This window comes from Pestalotiopsis fici (assembly GCF_000516985.1).
Source record: "Pestalotiopsis fici W106-1 unplaced genomic scaffold PFICI_Scf_5, whole genome shotgun sequence".
NCBI lineage: Eukaryota > Fungi > Ascomycota > Sordariomycetes > Amphisphaeriales > Sporocadaceae > Pestalotiopsis > Pestalotiopsis fici.
The window spans coordinates 3,443,376-3,460,326 of NW_006917095.1; the positions used below are offsets into that span (position 1 = coordinate 3,443,376).

A 16,951-nucleotide genomic window follows, 5' to 3' on the forward strand; every position below is an offset into this window, starting at 1 on the left:
ACATGGCACGATGCGAGTCAATACTATCACCCAGTTTACCTTTCCGCACTCTCGATGCTCCAAGTCACTCAATACTAGAACCTTTTTTTTTTCTTGTAAAAAAAAAAACAGTCGGGATGGATACGCAACGTGTACCATTGCCTTGGTTTTTTTTCTTCTTCCTGCGGCATTAATTGTATTTAGCAAGCATGAATTACTCCTTCTGTTCGAGCATTGGGCTAGCCTGTTTACACGGCGCAGATCGAGTGTTATTTTACAGCGCAATTCGTCTCTGGAAGAAAAAAAAGCAGAGGTATTTCCAGTCATGCAATTCAGAGCCACCTGGCCCTGCCAACCTGGACCAGCGGACCACTCGTGATAATCATGAGCCAATCTCCCCAACTCCACAAACAAACTCATTTCAAATCGCCGTGATTGACGCCTTAGAGGTACTTTCGAAGCTATACAACAGTCAGCAAAGTGGTAATACAAGACAAGAGCGCACAAACTTACATCCAATGTTAGCGTCCTCGAACTGTTTACTTCCTGATCTCGGTAAACGCCGACCAGACTTTCGCTATCCTGGAACAAGCCCGTCTTGAGACTGATGACGATAAACTGCATGCCGGGACCGGCGTGCTCGCGAATGTAGTTCTTGATCCTTTCCACATTTGTGTTGTCCAAAGCAGCATCAACTTCATCGAGCACAAAGAACGGACTTGGTTGGTAGCTGTGAATAGCAAACAGCAGTGCGAGAGCGGCCATGGTCTTCTCACCGCCAGAAAGGTGTTCCATATCTCGGAAGCGCTTGAGCGGCGGCATGGCGTGGTACTTGATGCCAGAAAGATATGGTTTGTCGGTGTCTTCCTCGATATCCAGGTACGCTTGACCACCCAGAGGATAGTTTTCAGACCTTGTCAGGTCCTTGTAGACTTGTGAGATTTGCTCTTGGATATGCGAGAAGGCCTTATTGAACAACTCAAATCTCTTTGCCTTGATCTCGTCGAACGCCTCGCGAGCAACCTTGAAAGCCTCCTTGGATGCGTTCCATTCCTGATCCGTGGCTTGTAGTCGAGCTTCAACTACTTCAAGTCGTTCCATTGCACGCATATTGGGGTTCAATTTCTCAAGCTCCGATGTCAGGGACGAGATCTTGCTCTGCAACTTATCCTCGACCGTTTCGTCATCGGGCTGGTAAAGTCAGCATATCGTACTCATAAGCATAAATGCGCATCGTGAAAACTTACTTCTCTGAGGTCTGCTGGGAGTTCTTCAAAGTCGATCTCGATACCGTGATCATTCATTGCTTCTTCCATAGCCTCATCCTCAGCCTCATCAACGTCCATGGCGTCGGGGTCTTGCTGGAGGAGGTTGTCTTCATTGGGCAAGTTATCCAAGGATCCTTCGGACAACGGAATATTGATCTGCTCGAGTCGACAACGCCGAAGCAACGCAAACTTGCCAGCGCTGTTCTTTTGTACTTCTGTCTCCAGAGCACTGATAGCCTTCTGTCTGCCCTCGATATCTTTGCTCCTCTTTTGCACATCAGCCTTGGCATCGTTCACCTTTTGCGTGCGCTCGGACAGCTTCTCCCTTAGCTTCTCGTATTGCTCCTGAAGCGCGGCCAAGGCGTCCTGGTCGGAACCCATTGCCTCTTCGATCTCGGCTTTCTCGGCCTCGTATTTCTCAATATCATCTTGGAAACGCTGTAGCTGATCTCGCATGCGCTTTAGTCTGCTCTCAGAATCGGCAAGTCTAGACTTTTCCCAATTAAGGCTTCCGTTTAGACGCGATTTCTGCAGCTCGAACTCGTTGCGCTTCTCGGCAGCTTCTTGCTCCAGACTACCCTGTTGCGCCTCGTACGCTCGAATGTCTGCGTAGCCCAACCGCTTACAGAAATCAGCAAAGATCTTATCCTCAACCTCAGCGATTGCTTTCTTAAACTTGTCCACTGTAGATCGAGTCTTTTGCAACTTGTCGTCTTCCTCTTTGAGTTTTGGCTGCAACTCCTTAAGTTGGCGCCTGACGTTCTCGAGTTCCTTCTTCTTGCTGGTTTGGTTTTGATCAAACGCCGCAAGCTCGCTCCGGGCAAAAGACAGTCGTTGTTCAAGACCGGATAGTTCACTCTGCAGGCTTTCTTCTGCAGCGCCGCGGCGGTCTGCCTTAGGGAGCTTCTCGATCTCGTCTCGGAATTTGTCGGCCGTATTCCGCAGGTTCTGAACATCATGTTCCTCAAATCGGCGTTTGCCCTTGTGTTCAGGCCCACGACCACCAGTCATTAGACCTGCCTTGTGAATCACAAAACCTTCGAGAGTGACAGCCTTCACTTGGATACGCCGATTGTAGCAGACATCCTTGGCAATGTCTAGCGTATCGCAGACAATGGAGCCTCCGCAAGCATATGTCATGGCACGCTCCAATGATGAGTCGAAATCGATGGTATCAATGGTCAGCCGCGCGCCTTGTATGCTCTTGATGGCATTGCTGACAGCGTTTACCTTGATATTGTCGAGAGGGAGGAATGTCATGGCGGGGAACCGTTGATCCTTGAGATACTTGATACACTCCTGGCCAGTCTTTTCCGTATCAACCACGACCGAATCAAAGTCGCGCCCTAGAGCCGTGATGACGGCCTCGTCGTACTTCTTCTGCTTCGGTTTGCACAAGTCTCCGATCCGACCCTTGACACCAGGAATGACGCGCTTGAGGGAAGTGACCATTTCCTTCAAACGAGCCTCTTTGTCGTTCTGGCGACGTCCGTCGTCAGCCTCGATCAATTTCCTCAGAACATCCTGCAGCTTTTCGTCCAGTTCAGTTCTTCGCTGGTTGGTCCTGACGCGCTCGGATTGGATACGGTTAAACTCCTTCTTCTTGGCCTCTATCTCGCCAGTCGTTTGCTTGACGAAATCCTGCACGGTATTCCGTCTTTCCTTGATTGCAGCCAACTCTGTCTCGAGTTTCTCGGCAGCTGCTTCGTAGTTCTCAACCTTGCCTCTCAAACTGTTGACGGTAACCTGGTCAGTTTTCAATTGGCGTATCAGATTCTCCAACTTGGCCTGGTTCTCAGAGGATTTAGCCATGGCCTGAGCACGTAGTGAGTTGTACTCCTTGCGGTCTGCATCACTCAATTCCTTGCCCTGTTTCTTCATGGTCTCTTTCCATTGATCCTCAAATTGCTTCTGTGCCTTCTGCACTCTGGCCAGGTCTTTTTCAACTTTTGCAATAACCTTGGCTTGTTCGTCGCGATCTGCGCCAACATCGTTGACTCTTGCGCGGATCTGAGCAACAGCCTGATTGGTTTGTTGGACCTTCTCCTCAAGCGGGACGAGGCTGTTTTCCTTCTCCTCGAGCTCCTTCTCCTGCCTCTTGATATGGCGCTCGACCTTGTGCACCTCCTGATTCACCTTGGACTGCGCCTGGCGGGCGTTCTCGAGGTCTTTTTCGAACTTTTCAACGTTGCGACGGAACTCTTTGAGGTTCTCCTGGTGTTCTTGGATCTGTGCGCTGGACTCGTCCATGATGCGTTGAAAATGGTAGAGTTTCCATAGAATATGTGTAACAATAGCCTTGTCACGCTCGTCGGTTTTGGCCTGGAAGTTTTCAGCCTCCCTCTTCTGATCTTGATACTGTTTGATCTCAGAGTTGATACCCCGGCGCCGCTGTAATTGGAAAGCCGTTGTCTCGGAAGCCTGGTCAGCCTCGGTTTGTAATCTCTCGTACTCGGCCTTGTACTCTAGACTGCCAGAAATCTGCTCGATGAGGCGAGTCAGGTCCTGCGGCGATTGGGCGGCAATGGCCTCGACATCACCCTGGAAGACGAGGAAGTTGCGAGCCTTGATGAGGATGTTCTCGGCCTCAAGGGCCTCATTGTACTGCTGGGCAGTGACAACGCGATCATTAATGCGGTATTCACTAGCGCCCTGGTTGGTAATGGATCGTTTCCACTTCTGCTCGTCGCCTGCATCATCCTCGTAGACGGCCATGACCCAGGCGTTTTTGGGGTCGCCGCGGGTAGGGCGTTGCTCGGATTGATCGATGCCGTTTGTTTCGCCATTTGCAACACCATTCGCGGCGGGAGTGTCGGCAGATCCATCGTCATTAATTTTGGAGGTCTTGAGGACTCGGCCACGATATACGAGGTCTTTCAGATGAGCGGATCTGAGATGCGACGATTTGATACCTAGGACGAAGGATATCGCATCCATACTATGGCGATGGTGCTAATCAGCATGGATGCGCCAAACAGACGAGGACAAGGAGGGAGAACACACGAGTTGGACTTGCCCGATCCATTTGGGCCAATGATTGAGGTAAAATAGGAATCACCAAACAAGAGGGTGTGGTGGCCTTTGTAGGACTTGAAGTCTATAGAGATTGAGTGTTGGTGGTTAGCAGGAGGCGCGACGCGTTGCAGTCAGGGTAAGCAGTGAACAGAAGGGAGAGACGCACTGAACAACTCCAAACGAATGAGCTTCCCCATCGTGACCGTAGGTAGCGACGACGGCGACGGTCGCGCAGACTGGCAGCGGTCGTGGGTGGTACTTGATTGTGGTGATGGCGGTGGTGGTGGTAGTGGGATGGACGCGACTTTTGTGCGACGCGCCGAGCGGCAGAAAAGGTGTAGGTAGGCAGTAGGCCTTAGGTTGTTGATCCGAGACTATGTACAATTTGCAGGCAGGCAAGTACCTCCTAATGGTATGTAGTATTCACAAGAGGTACAACGCAGATTTCGGTGCATCCCACGCACTAGAATCGCCCCCAAGCATATAGATTGCAAAAGACACTGGCGAGTAAGAACAAAAGACGACAAGAAGACAGTAAACCCCAACGCGCGCAGCACTCAGGGATGCGAAGCTATCCCAACTTGGTTACAGTCCTGTATGCGCCTTAGCAGTGGTCAGGTACCCGGACAGTGATCTCAGTCAGGACTCAGAACACAACTATTTTTACAGACTAATTTACTACATTAGGTAATATACACGTACATACGCGACCCGTTGCAGCGACCTTGGGAAGTCAATTGCGTTCAACCTCGAACCCACGGCGGGGGAGCTACCTAATAAGCAAAGAGCATTGAGGTGCTGTGGGCTGGCTCTACCAGGCTGCTTGCGGGAGACGTGACTTCAGCCACAATTGTGCAGCTTCAGCCACAATTGTGCAGCTTCAAAGTGCCACATTGGAGCAGCATCGCTCTGTTGGAGTCTGAGGCTGCTAAGGTAGTGCGGGCAGGAGGCGCTCAGGTACTTGAGCCCTGGGGCATCTCATCAGTGTCTCCGTTACGGTGCCAGAGGACGTAACAAAACGTTGATGGACGGGCGCACCGTTCGTATTCAAGCAGCTGCCGCGCAGCTGGCGGTCTACCTCGCAGCTGACCTCGGGAATGGGAGAGACAAAGTGGATTTGGGTCCTGACGGTGATGAATAACAAGAGTTGGGGGTTCCTTGGGTCTGGGCTGGGGTGCGAGTACACTACGTACCAGTGGTCACCAAGGAAAATAACTGGATCTCATCGCTTCTGGGGCTCCTTGAGCTAACAGGGTAAGGTAATTCCCCTGCTAACCTAATGCATGCAAGGCAGACGTCACAAGCATCAACAGCCTGGTTAAGGGACTGGACCACATGCTACCTACCGGACGTGATAAATGCCTGGGAAAGCTCTAGCAATGACAACACAGAGAAACGCGGTCTGGCCAGCAGCGCATTTAGTGTACGTGCTTTTCTTCTTTGCCTTTCTTTTGTGCTTGATTGTCGGGTTATTTCATGTACAATAGGCCACGGTTCTTCCACGTACCCGATATTGAATGGGTAGATAGTCGCATCTCCTCCGATATGAGGGGAGCCATCGAACAAAATAGAATTTTCATCTTATTACACGATCATTAGTTGTACTCTTTTGACGCCAGCAAACTCCAGGCATTTCAAGAGTCCCCAGATCCGCCGTGGATAAGGTAGATAGTAGCACGTCTTAGTGGGTACCTACCGGCTCCCGTGCCAGGATCCAGCTCTTGCTCTTGGTTAATGCACATCATACTACATCATAAGCTGCCGTGTAAGCTTTCCTTCATGAACAACAGGCTCGTCCCTTATTCATCATAGAAATCTAGCATTCTACTCGACTCAGCTATCCGCTATACAGTCTACATACTCTTTGAGGTTATCCTAGACCAAGGTGGTCTAGACAAGCCCCCTCCAATACCTAGCTCCGAGAAAGCCTATCGTGACTTGTGACTCTGGGAACTTTCCCCAAAGACAGCAAGCCGCTTTCGTCCAACCAGAAGCCACCAAAGCGACACGATCCTCAACCACGACTACTCAAAGGGCAGTCCAAACACCCTCAAACTTCGCGACTTCCGCCCAACTCTGGCCTCTACCCTCACTGCGTGCAACAATATATCTGCACGAGTCGCTCTTCCACATCTCACTGAAGACTTTCGGCAGAGTCACAAGAGAGCAGCACCCCCGGGCCTGCATCTGTTTAGTCGCTGGTCACACGGCGTGCAGAGGCGTCTTCACTGCCACTTCCGTCGCCAACAGCACTATAGATTGTAAAGATCTTCGCCATCCGATCTCGCTGACGCACACTATCTTTGCATCTGTATACCTTGACTGCCCCGCCGGCCGTTCAGCGTTATTGAGAAGTAGCCTTGCATAAAGAAGTAAGGACCCTTCCCTCATTTCCCGACTTCTGTCGCCGCCCACCGCTCCTGCAGCGAGAACACCTGCAAATACATATATATTCCATATGCCTCGACTACTGAGAACCACTTAATGGCTGACGTTTTGATCATTAGGGGCGCGAATGCCCTCCGTCTAGTTTCGTTTCGCCACGACCTCAAGCGACTCCCTTCTCATACCGTCTCAGAAATGGCAGAAATAACGAACCAACCAATGTCTGCATCTGCTTCCAGATCCGACAATGGCCATACTGATAGCGATCCGGTCCTGACTCCGGATGCCACCGCATCACCACCACTGAGTACTTCGTCTCCAGAGGACGCTGTGGTCGTGTCCGAAACACCCATTCTTGGCCCAAGTGGAAGTCCAAAACTGTCCAGAAATCCGTCCTTCTCGGGCAGTTCATCATATCAAGAGGATTGGGAGGCTTTTCCACCATTAGACCGTATGACTGTACTCGATTTGCTCGACAATTTTGCCTTGCCCCAGCAACTGGAAAAGATACAGAAAGGCATAACCGCTCAGACCGAGAAGGTCCGCAAATCAAGAGATGCCATCAAGTCAAAAAGCCACCAAGCTAGAGAGCGCATGGTCGAGCAGTGGCGCCGACGGGTGCCCTCCGCCGAGGAACAGCTGGACAAGTATCGCGCTCGCATGAAGAAGAATGTCGACAGACTTGGCCGACAATGGAATGACACCAAGATCATCACGGCGCGTGAGAAGGTCTCGTTCATTTTCGGTGTCATGAACATCTTCCTCAGTGGCTACCTCATCGGTGCCTACCCGGAATATTTCCACCTCTGGTACACGGCCCAGTTGCTGTACTTTATGCCGATCCGCTTCTACTCTTACCATAAGCGGGGCTACCATTACTTTCTGGCTGATCTCTGCTACTTTGTCAACTTTCTTTTGGCTCTCGCCATTTGGGCCTTTCCCTCGTCGAAGCGTATGTTCGTTTCGGCCTTTTGCCTGGCCTTTGGCAATAATGCGGTAGCCATCATCATGTGGCGCAACTCGCTCGTTTTCCACAGCTTTGACAAGGTTACTTCGTTGTTTATTCACATAATGCCGTGTGTGACGTTACATTGCATCACACATCTCATTCCCGAGGAGCTGCAGAAGGAGCGGTTTCCAGCACTTTGGACTGTCAAGACCTCGCCGCCGGGATCCCCAACGGCGTATGCGAACATCATATCCATGCTGGCCTGGTCGACTATTCCTTACCTGTTCTGGCAGCTTAGCTACTATTTCTTCATCACCGTACGCCGCCGCGAGAAGATTGCCGCCGGCCGCCCAACATCATTCACCTGGCTACTCAAGTCCTACTCCAAAGCTTGGATCGGCAGGCTTGTACTCTCGCTTCCCGAGTCTCTACACGAGCCTGCTTTCATGTTGATCCAGTACTCGTATGCTGTTCTCACCATGTTACCATGTCCTTTGTGGTTCTACAGCCGCTGGGCGTCCGCTGCATTCCTCATGGGTGTATTCACCTGGAGTGTATACAATGGCTCTACTTACTACATTGATGTTTTTGGCAAACGATTCCAGAAAGAGTTGGAGCTGATGAAGGCTGAGGTTTCCAAATGGCAAAACAGTACGTGTTCTGAATCGTGAACTATCCTCGGGATTGCATTCCCCAACATGTGCATCTGAATGCAGCTGACACGGAATCCAGGTCCTGATCTCATACTTTTGTCCCCTGTTGCCACTCCAGCGGATGAGAAAAAGGGCAGAGCACCAGCCTTGGATGCTTCTATGGAAATGCAGGCCCGGGAAAGGAGGACTGTGATGGAAGGCAGTGTGCGCGCCGTGGATTCAGCTACTGGAGCACACCTCGATGTCGACTCAATTCCTCTACTCAACGATGAAAGCGCGGCCGAGGCCAAGAAGACTTCATGAGGTGAAACTACGCAACGGGTATGTCGCGGTATACCGCATACCTCTTCACCTCAGCACCTTATGATAGTACGAGAGAACGAGTTTGATGTGAAAGAATGGATTAGTTTGCAAGTATATTTTGTGGCTTTGATTTGGCGTTTATGACGATCAATCGAGGGAGAGGTTGCATTTATGAACAGTCTTTGGCGGCGTGAAGCGCGGTTGTTTTTCTTCATAGTACTTGATACCCATTTAATACAGTCTTGTCTCATGATTTACGCGATCATGTTGCTTGAACCGGGCATTTGCGTGTGACGCGACTTATTTGCGACTTGACATGCTTTTGACATATGTATACATACAAATATAACATACCCAGCTGTTTATGTGGTGATCATATTCCATGCCAATTTGCAGCACACAGGCTTGCATAGGCGCTCGTCGAAAGTTTTTAATCTTGACTACTACGGGCCTTGGGGTAAATCAGTGTCATGGATAATATACCTTTACAAATTGATCAATCGAGATGATGTGGTAGGCTAACTTGCGTCAAAAACTGCCAGAAAAGTCGAGTGTCGTACAACCAGTAACAGGCGACTTTATGGTATGGAAACAACGACAAAAACTTATTCAATCACGTGCTAATGAATATCAGTTGCTTGTCACCTTGATACATTGATTTGTCTAATGTATCTGTATCTAGCAGTGGGGGGAGCCGACTTGGAGCTGCCAAGTTTGGGAATTGATCGTGATGTCTCGTACTATCATGATGTGCGCAAAAGCACAGATTCCCCAAAAACATCACCGAGATATCGTTATTCCCCAACTCCCATCCACCATTTGGAAAGCCCCGTCGCTGTCATGTGTTTAATATTGGTAAAGAAAAGAAAAAGTGATGATATACGCTTCGAAAAGGCCAAATAAAAAAAAAGAAGAAGAATACACAAGCAGTTCTAATGCTTAATGAGACTTGCGGTGTGATGCCTTGGTTCGCAAAAGTCGCCGTCCCTTTTTGTCCTCCCCTTCATCTAACGCCATCGAATGCACTCTGAGGGGGTATTACGTGCAAAGCCTTTCCTTGTTTGTTCGTCGTCGTCGTCATCAAAATAAAATAGGTCGTAGCGGGGAGAAGTTCCGGAGTTGTGTTTTGGTTTGTCGTTACTTTACCATGCAATGGCTGATTTGAGTTGTGTGTGTTCCTGATCCAACAAGAGTTGAGAGGGGTTCTTATTCTATCGTCGAGGTTTCATTACCGGATTACGCTCCACTCAGCAAGTCGTCCTCCACCTCCATCAGAGTCTTCTCGGGTGCCGGGTCTCCTCCCAAATACTGTCCAGAATCTGAGCGTCTCATCGCCGGCACCTGTTACTACCGTACGACCGTCTGGGCTCATTGCAAGATAGAGCACTCGGTAGGTATGACCTGTCAGACTGGCCACTTGCGTCATGGAGGGGTACTTCCAGACAACGATCTGGTTCTGGCTGTAACCGTGCGTTGATACGATTTCATTGGAGTTTTTCGACCAGGCAATGTTGCACACCTGGCTTCCCGTATCTACCTCGTTGATCACGGTGCCACGAACAGTATCGTGGAATATGATTCTTCGGTCAGCCGTTCCGCCACCCGACGCCAACAAGCCCTTCTGGTGTGGTGACCATGATATTGCCTTCACGGCTGCTGTGTGGTCCGAGAACTTCCATAGTGGTGTATCCGAGAGCTTGTCCCAGACCATCAACTTGTTATCATTGCCACCACTAGCAAGTTGGCCATCGTCGCAGTTCCATTTCAGACCACAAACCTCTTGTTTATGCCCAACGAGTTTTCGGAACCATTGGTCGGGGGCACGCACATCTCGATGATATATCAGTCGGTCTCTTGAACCAGACGTCAAAATATGCGTGTTCCATGCAAGGGAACCCACTCGGGCAGTGTGGCCCGTCATAGTACGCAATCTTCTTGACCTTTCGGCATCCCAAATCTGTACAAGGCCCTTGCCGGTACCGATGGCAAGATGCGTTCCCTTTTGAATCCATGACACACTGGTTACTGTGTCATCCTCGAGGGTACAAAGCTTGTTTACCCTACTGGTTTGTGCATTCCACATGTAAACGCTGGACCCCAGTCCAACGCCAAGCACGTTGGCACTTCCCCAATCCACCAGATTCAAATAGAAATCATCTGCCAGTTCGGGGGCATCTAGCACCTTGTACGGCACTTTGGACACGGCTCTTGGTTGACGCCGCGGACTAAGCAGCATCTGTTGACTGCCAAAGCGGACTGGTGATAGACTGTATATCTCAGATCTGGTATCTAGATTTGGGCCGTGCCTGCTCTGTGGTGTTCTAGAAGGTGTGGGATGTCCAGCAACATTTGTGTGATGCCGTGGCGACAGGTAGGAGAAGAGATTTTTGTGTGGGGTAGAAGGAGTGAAGGACGAAGGCAATGATGAAGGTGGATTGTTGTTGGGCGGTGTGCTAGATCTCGTAGGGTCATGAACACGAGTAGAGTGGTTAGAAATCGAGGCCTCTGGCGACATTGCTGGTGGGGTTGCCTGTGGTATCGAACTTTCAAACAGTTCTGATCGCAACAAGGTTGAAAAGGTGCGATTAGCTTCCTCTGTCCTCTGAAAATGCAATTCACCATGAGGTGTTCTCTTCTTCTGTCGCGAGGGCGTAGCTGGCGACCCTTCATCATGCAACAGGCTGAAGCTCGCATGGAGATCTTGACCAGAGCGGGAGGGGATGAATCTAGTCGCAGTTAGCTGCCATGTTCTCCTGCGATAAAGATTCAATGATGGCAGTGAGACCACTTCAACGATGACGGGACTCATGCTCAGCCCAAGGTAGAGACAACACATACCTGTCTCCATTGATCCGCTGCCGCTTCCTACTAGGACTTGCGCCAGGCGTACTCTCGCGGCGCTCGGAAGAGAGCTCACGCGATAAGGCTTTTGTCAGGATTTCGGGGTCTATACCGCTCACACTGCTGGTAGTCCCTCTCGAATGGCGAACGGCTTTGGCATTGCCAATATCGCTATTGATCCTCGGTTCCAGGCGGCCCCTTTCGGACACTGGAGGAGGGGTGGATATCCTCGCAGGTGTAGCAGTATTTGGGCTATGAATTTCTACCACTGCACGCTTTGATGGCGCGATGCCCGCCGGACATCCTGGCGCTATCGTCATGGTGGTTGTGGTTGGTGTTGGTATAGCTGTTGTGGGCAAGCTGGCTGGCGGTACGTGGAAACTTGTTGGCGGGGTGATGGATGGTGAGGTGCGAGCGCCTGGTGGGATGAATAGGTGATTGCTCGGCCAGCATTCGTCCTTTCAAAAATGGCACAATGCTTGGCGATGGGAGGGTCAGGCACAGCGTAGAAGACGAGGAGATTTGTCGCTGCAACTGGGCAGGTCGCGATATTTGGTGCGCTGCGAACAATGGAAGGCAGCAAAACAACGGCGGCAGGAAGTCGAGAGGCGATGCGTTTGCGATTGTCCCACTGGAAAGGTCCTCTTGCGCTCTCACGGCCGGATACGTCCAAAATGCCCTCCGGCTACCTCGACTGATCTATCGCATGCTCCACGGAAGAGTCAAGGGCGTCGTGAGGTTGAAGTGGTGAATCAAGTGGTTGAGATGAAAAAGCCCACGCAGTCGTCGAAATGAAGGCACCAGAGCCGCCAGAAAACGAAGGATCGGTGCGTCGTGGGTCGCTAAAAAGAGGGAAGAAAAAAAACACAATACGGTCGCCGTGTAAGAAAATGCTGAATAGTGTCGAAATGTTTACGGTTTGACGTTGTCGCAAATAAACTTTTGGCGTCGTTGCTATGGCGTATCGTCTTGACTGTCACTGTCGTTGTCGTCGTCGTCGCCGCCGCCACAATGATAGCGATAGGTGGTGGAGGATCGATCGGGGGTGGGAGACGAAGCTGCAGTCTGTAAATTAGGTAGTTGGCTGGGCTCGCTGGGTCAACGATTTCCTGAGGTTCGAGGTTGAGCGGCGGCGGGCGGTGGAGCTTCGATCCAGTGCAAGGTAGCGCGGTACGTACAGTCTTCGCGCTAAGGCGGAGCATAGACCACCCCACCAGCCGCTAAGCCCGGTGCAGTCGTGGATGTAAACGAACCTCCCGCTGGAAGTTCAGTCAATTCCCACAGTTGAGTGAGGCCGTCTGTCTGGTCGCTTTTGTTATTTGATTGCAGTGATTCGATTCGACACATGCACCGACTTCACTACGCGCCCAACCGCTCATTGGCCCTGGTAAGGACGACCAACCTGTCACGAACCACTGATCCATCCGTCCATTGGCCAAACAGTGTTTTATCATTTTTGGAAAGAGAGTCAGTCACCCCTTTCTAGCTGACTTGCTATCTTGTAGACTGCGAAAAGTAGATTTTACTGCTGCTTGCAAACATGATTATTTAGAATTGATGAATAACTATCTACATGGCTGACAACACGCATAAGCAATTATCTACCTAATTCAGCCCTAGCCAAACGAGCGGTACATACCTAGCAGGTAGGTAATAGCGCCTGGTTTAGACGGTAGGTGGCTGGGAGTGAAGCGCGTTGTAGGACGGTCTAAAAAGAGCATCCGTGGCGGTTCATTCAATCTTGGTCCCTCTCAGGGTATGACGGAATGAATAGTCGCGACATGAAATCTCCACGTCTCACGCGGTATACGACGTACGTACCAGGTAGACAAGGGGGGAGGCTGGGGAGGGATCCATTATAATAGAATAGCCATCTGACAATAAACAACAATAATATCCCTTCGCCCTGCGTCAGTCGCGTCCTTACCGGACCATAATCGCGTCCAACGTTGAAAGTGGCGTGCTGCTCCATTATGAGCGCGGGGCCCGCAAACAGCATGAGATTGTGAATCGGTGCACTATCTCTTACCTCTTTCTTATCGCCCTATCCGAGATCAATCCCAAACAGCATGTGCTTTTGTATGCTCCCAAGACGGGTACGGCAATTTCCCATTACAACTTATAGATGCGATAGATTGATTGGTATCACATATCTGTACAAAGTAGCTCCTTACCCACGTAATTACTATGTATGTACACATCGTAGCTAAAATACCTAACCCCCGGCCCCAAGCAGCAGGAACGCGGGTTGAGAAATCGCGGCTTAGGCCCGCAAATATGGCCGCCATTGTGGAGTCTCTCGAATCTTGAGTCTTCTCATAATGGTTTCGAAAGAGGGAGAGAAGGAGAGAAAACCGACGTATAACTGAGTTGGCAATGATTTCCCTATCCAACTTTTGGCCGGGTGGACGTGCCGAAAATCGTCCTATCATTTGTTGTTATTGCTGTTTTTACAAACAAGTCTTTCTAGGATGACGCGAATTAGTGTTTTCCTCGCTCCCCTCTCTTCAAAGTTCAAAACTCTCCGGCCGCACCTGATCTGCCATAAAACGGTCTCCATAATGCGGCCCGTCACTTTGATAGGCCTAGCTTAAGGTATGGTTGGCTAGGATATTGCAGCTTTCACGCGTTGGATCCGATTCTATCAAAGCACCCCCCTTGCTCCCTTCCGCGTCTGTTCGCGTGCATGGTTAGATATGAATCAAAACAACCTACACAATACAACCTAACTAATAATGCTCTCTCAGACACACCAGACCCCCTCGCTATTACGCATCTTCTATTCGCATCATGCGACTACATACAGTTCCTCTATATTCACTTTCCTAATTTGCTTGACTTAATTCGAAAGAGTCGGACCAGACTCTCGTGACAGTTACAACGCAAGTACTCTATACAATAGGGATTAAATCACACTCATGGGAGGTGCTTAAATAGAAACTGGTTGCCCGCAAGTTTATACCAGTCCGACTACAGTTTTTGGCTTTCGAACCACTAAATGCGTCGTTTTATGCGACCTATATAACGACAACTCGCCTTTATGCAAGAGCAAGTGCTCTCTTTTTTTTTTTTTTAAATAAAAAAGGAGGAAAGAGAAGAAGAAGACACGGAATTGTAAAGAACAAACGTATCATTTGTGTTTCATCATCTGCTGCGGGGCAGATTTGTTCATGAGCTCGATATGGAAGCGTCGTTCGCTACGCGTGACATGCACTTTTACCCAATCTTGCTACTCGATAATTTACTAGGTACTAGCTACAGTACTAGCATATTGCCCAGAGGTCATGTAACCACATGATTCTTTCTTTTTCCTTTTTTTTTTTGCCCCCTCCTCTCAAAGGGGGGAAGGGTGTGTTCGGATTCTCGCATGCACGCCAATAATCAAATAGTTGCCACTTCTACATACAATTGCAGCCGCTTGCTCGTATCGCGTTACAGGGACAACGAAGGGCATAAAGAACGATATGGACTTAGAGGGCTTGCTTGTAAATCTCCCGTGCTGTACAGAGTAGGTGATCTGACTGTGAAGGTAGAATAACTTCTCAACGCCCAGCCATGGTCTGCTTCAATGCTAATTTAGCATTTCTTTTTCTCTTCCCATGTAGTCCCGAGCTCTCATTGTCTTAAGCAACCGGTATGTGCGATATGTAAAGACCCCTCCCAGATACACATAAATGCTTTGCATGGGAGCTCAAATACACCTCTTTCCTAGTCGAACAAATCGCCTGCCTTCTGCCTGCGCCGCGACCTGCCGTCGACCCTATTTGCAAATAATTCTTTGCCTGCATTGCTTCCTCCCAACTTATCAGGGAATAATTCTCGGGCGCTCTTGGCACCGCCCTTGATTGCAAAGCCCTGGTCGGCGCCTCGTTGCCCTGCTGATCCACGTATGCTGAATCCAGATGAGTCGGTGGGATCTGTGACGCGGTCTGCCAAGCGGCCGCTGCTTGCAGCCGGGTTCCGCTCGCCAACCCTCTTGCTTCGAGACACAGGCTGCTCATCATGGCTGCCGTCGTAGAGAGGGAGCGCAAAGCGGTTCGAGAGTTCGTCTGCGTCATCTAAGCGATTGCTCTCCTCCAGTGGTGCCGAGCTCGGGAACAACTCCTTGGCGCGATTGCTGCTCACCAGACGGTCCTTGATGGCTCTGGCGCCACGGCGATTGCGCTGGGCTGAAGATTCACTAGGAGGTGTCTCATCCATGCGCTGATCTCGATCCCGATCACGTCGCCCGGGGGAGGCTGAGCGGTCCCTTGCAGAGCCGGAATCAGGGAACAATTCCTTGTTGTGATTTGAGCTTCTGTAGGACGGCGCCCGGTCGTCGTCGCGGTCGTAATCAGGTGTGTAAGATCGACGCCGACGGGATCGTGGGGCAGTCTCTCGCGTGGCTAGAGCACCAGCATCGTCATCGTAGAGGTTGACATCGAAATGTGAGATCGGCTCATCCTCGCGCCTGCCTCTTCGTCGCCCTCCTCGTTCACCATCCCGATCGCGATATCTCTTCATGCGATTTTCGCGGTCCCATTCCGGGTTGAGCAGATAGAAGCGACTCTTTTCTGCGGCGTGAGGTTGTTTCTTGTCGGCCTCAACAGCCAGTCTTACCTGCAAGCTGATACCAGCCTTTTGCGAAAATGGCTTGGCGGGCAACAGCTCCAGGGCAGGAAGTAGCGAAACATCCCCAATCTCAACGGATGCAAGTGCGAGAAGAGCGTCCTGTGCTACCGAGTCCGAGGGAAACACCACGTTTAGGTTATTGTCATCTATCCATTCGAGCCGCTCGAATTGAACATCTGTGTGCTCCTTGACATAGGCCCTGACCTCTTTGTCATTCAAGTTGTCCAGCCCACCGGTGAGATGGACCTTGTTTGGTATGACGGCATTGGATTGGGGTTGGTCTTGAATGTCGTTCTCAACAACCTCGCCGGGCGACTATGGGCAACGGTTCAGTAATCAACACTAGATCGACGGTCGGGAGTCTCAACGTACAGGCGTATCTTGCGCGTCGGCGGCAATTGGTTGGTCGGGAACAAACTCTGTGTCCATTTCGACATCAAGATCCATCTCCATTGCGTCCATGTTGGGCAAGTGAGAAAGGCAGACCTGATGGGAACAGGTATTGTAGTGGCGCAAGCGGGCTGCGTAAAAAGAGGTTTCCGGAAGGAGAGTGTGGTCGGGGCAGCCTCCGCGAAAGCAGGTGCTGCTTTCCTTGGGGTTGTCGTTCGCTGGCGGTCCGCGCACCTCTCTTCGCGGGTGGAGGTGTGTGTGTTGGAACGCAGAGTCAACTGTTGCTATTATTACAGGAGCGCTGGGCGTGGCTGCTCGATGATAGAAGGTGGGAGGTTTTGGAGGAAACGATTTAATAGGCAAATGGTAGACGGATCAAACTAGAAGCCGCTGATAAAGATGTGTTGTGGAAAAAGGTCTCCAGTCTGCGATATCTATGCTGATCACAGCAAGGATGTAGTAGCAAGAATAGTGTCGTAGATGCAGAAGGCAGGGTGGAAGGCAAAGTGGTAAGGCTGAGAAGATGTAATGATGGCTGGACGGCTGGCACAGGGACC

The 16,951-nt window shown here is 50.5% G+C and overlaps 4 protein-coding genes across 4 annotated transcripts; 1 reads left to right on the forward strand and 3 right to left on the reverse strand.

The window, feature by feature from the left end:
* Nucleotides 1-422: 422 nt before the first annotated feature.
* PFICI_08349 (uncharacterized protein) lies at nt 423-4,459 on the reverse strand (the record flags this gene model as incomplete). The annotated part of the gene is made up of 5 exons (XM_007836930.1): nt 423-440; nt 493-1,170; nt 1,227-4,185; nt 4,251-4,344; nt 4,429-4,459. The coding sequence occupies 5 exons, from the start codon at nt 4,457-4,459 to the stop codon at nt 423-425; spliced, it is 3,780 nt and encodes a 1,259-aa protein (XP_007835121.1).
* Nucleotides 4,460-6,866: 2,407 nt separating this feature from the next.
* PFICI_08350 (uncharacterized protein) lies at nt 6,867-8,552 on the forward strand (the record flags this gene model as incomplete). Its single annotated transcript, XM_007836931.1, has 2 exons — nt 6,867-8,247; nt 8,329-8,552. 2 exons carry the CDS (start codon nt 6,867-6,869, stop codon nt 8,550-8,552), a joined length of 1,605 nt encoding a protein of 534 aa, XP_007835122.1.
* A 1,228-nt stretch (nt 8,553-9,780) lies between these two features.
* On the reverse strand, nt 9,781-11,713 carry PFICI_08351 (uncharacterized protein; the record flags this gene model as incomplete). The annotated part of the gene is made up of 2 exons (XM_007836932.1): nt 9,781-11,278; nt 11,391-11,713. 2 exons carry the CDS (start codon nt 11,711-11,713, stop codon nt 9,781-9,783), a joined length of 1,821 nt encoding a protein of 606 aa, XP_007835123.1.
* Nucleotides 11,714-15,101: 3,388 nt separating this feature from the next.
* PFICI_08352 (uncharacterized protein) lies at nt 15,102-16,466 on the reverse strand (the record flags this gene model as incomplete). Its single annotated transcript, XM_007836933.1, has 2 exons — nt 15,102-16,319; nt 16,377-16,466. 2 exons carry the CDS (start codon nt 16,464-16,466, stop codon nt 15,102-15,104), a joined length of 1,308 nt encoding a protein of 435 aa, XP_007835124.1.
* Nucleotides 16,467-16,951: the final 485 nt, after the last annotated feature.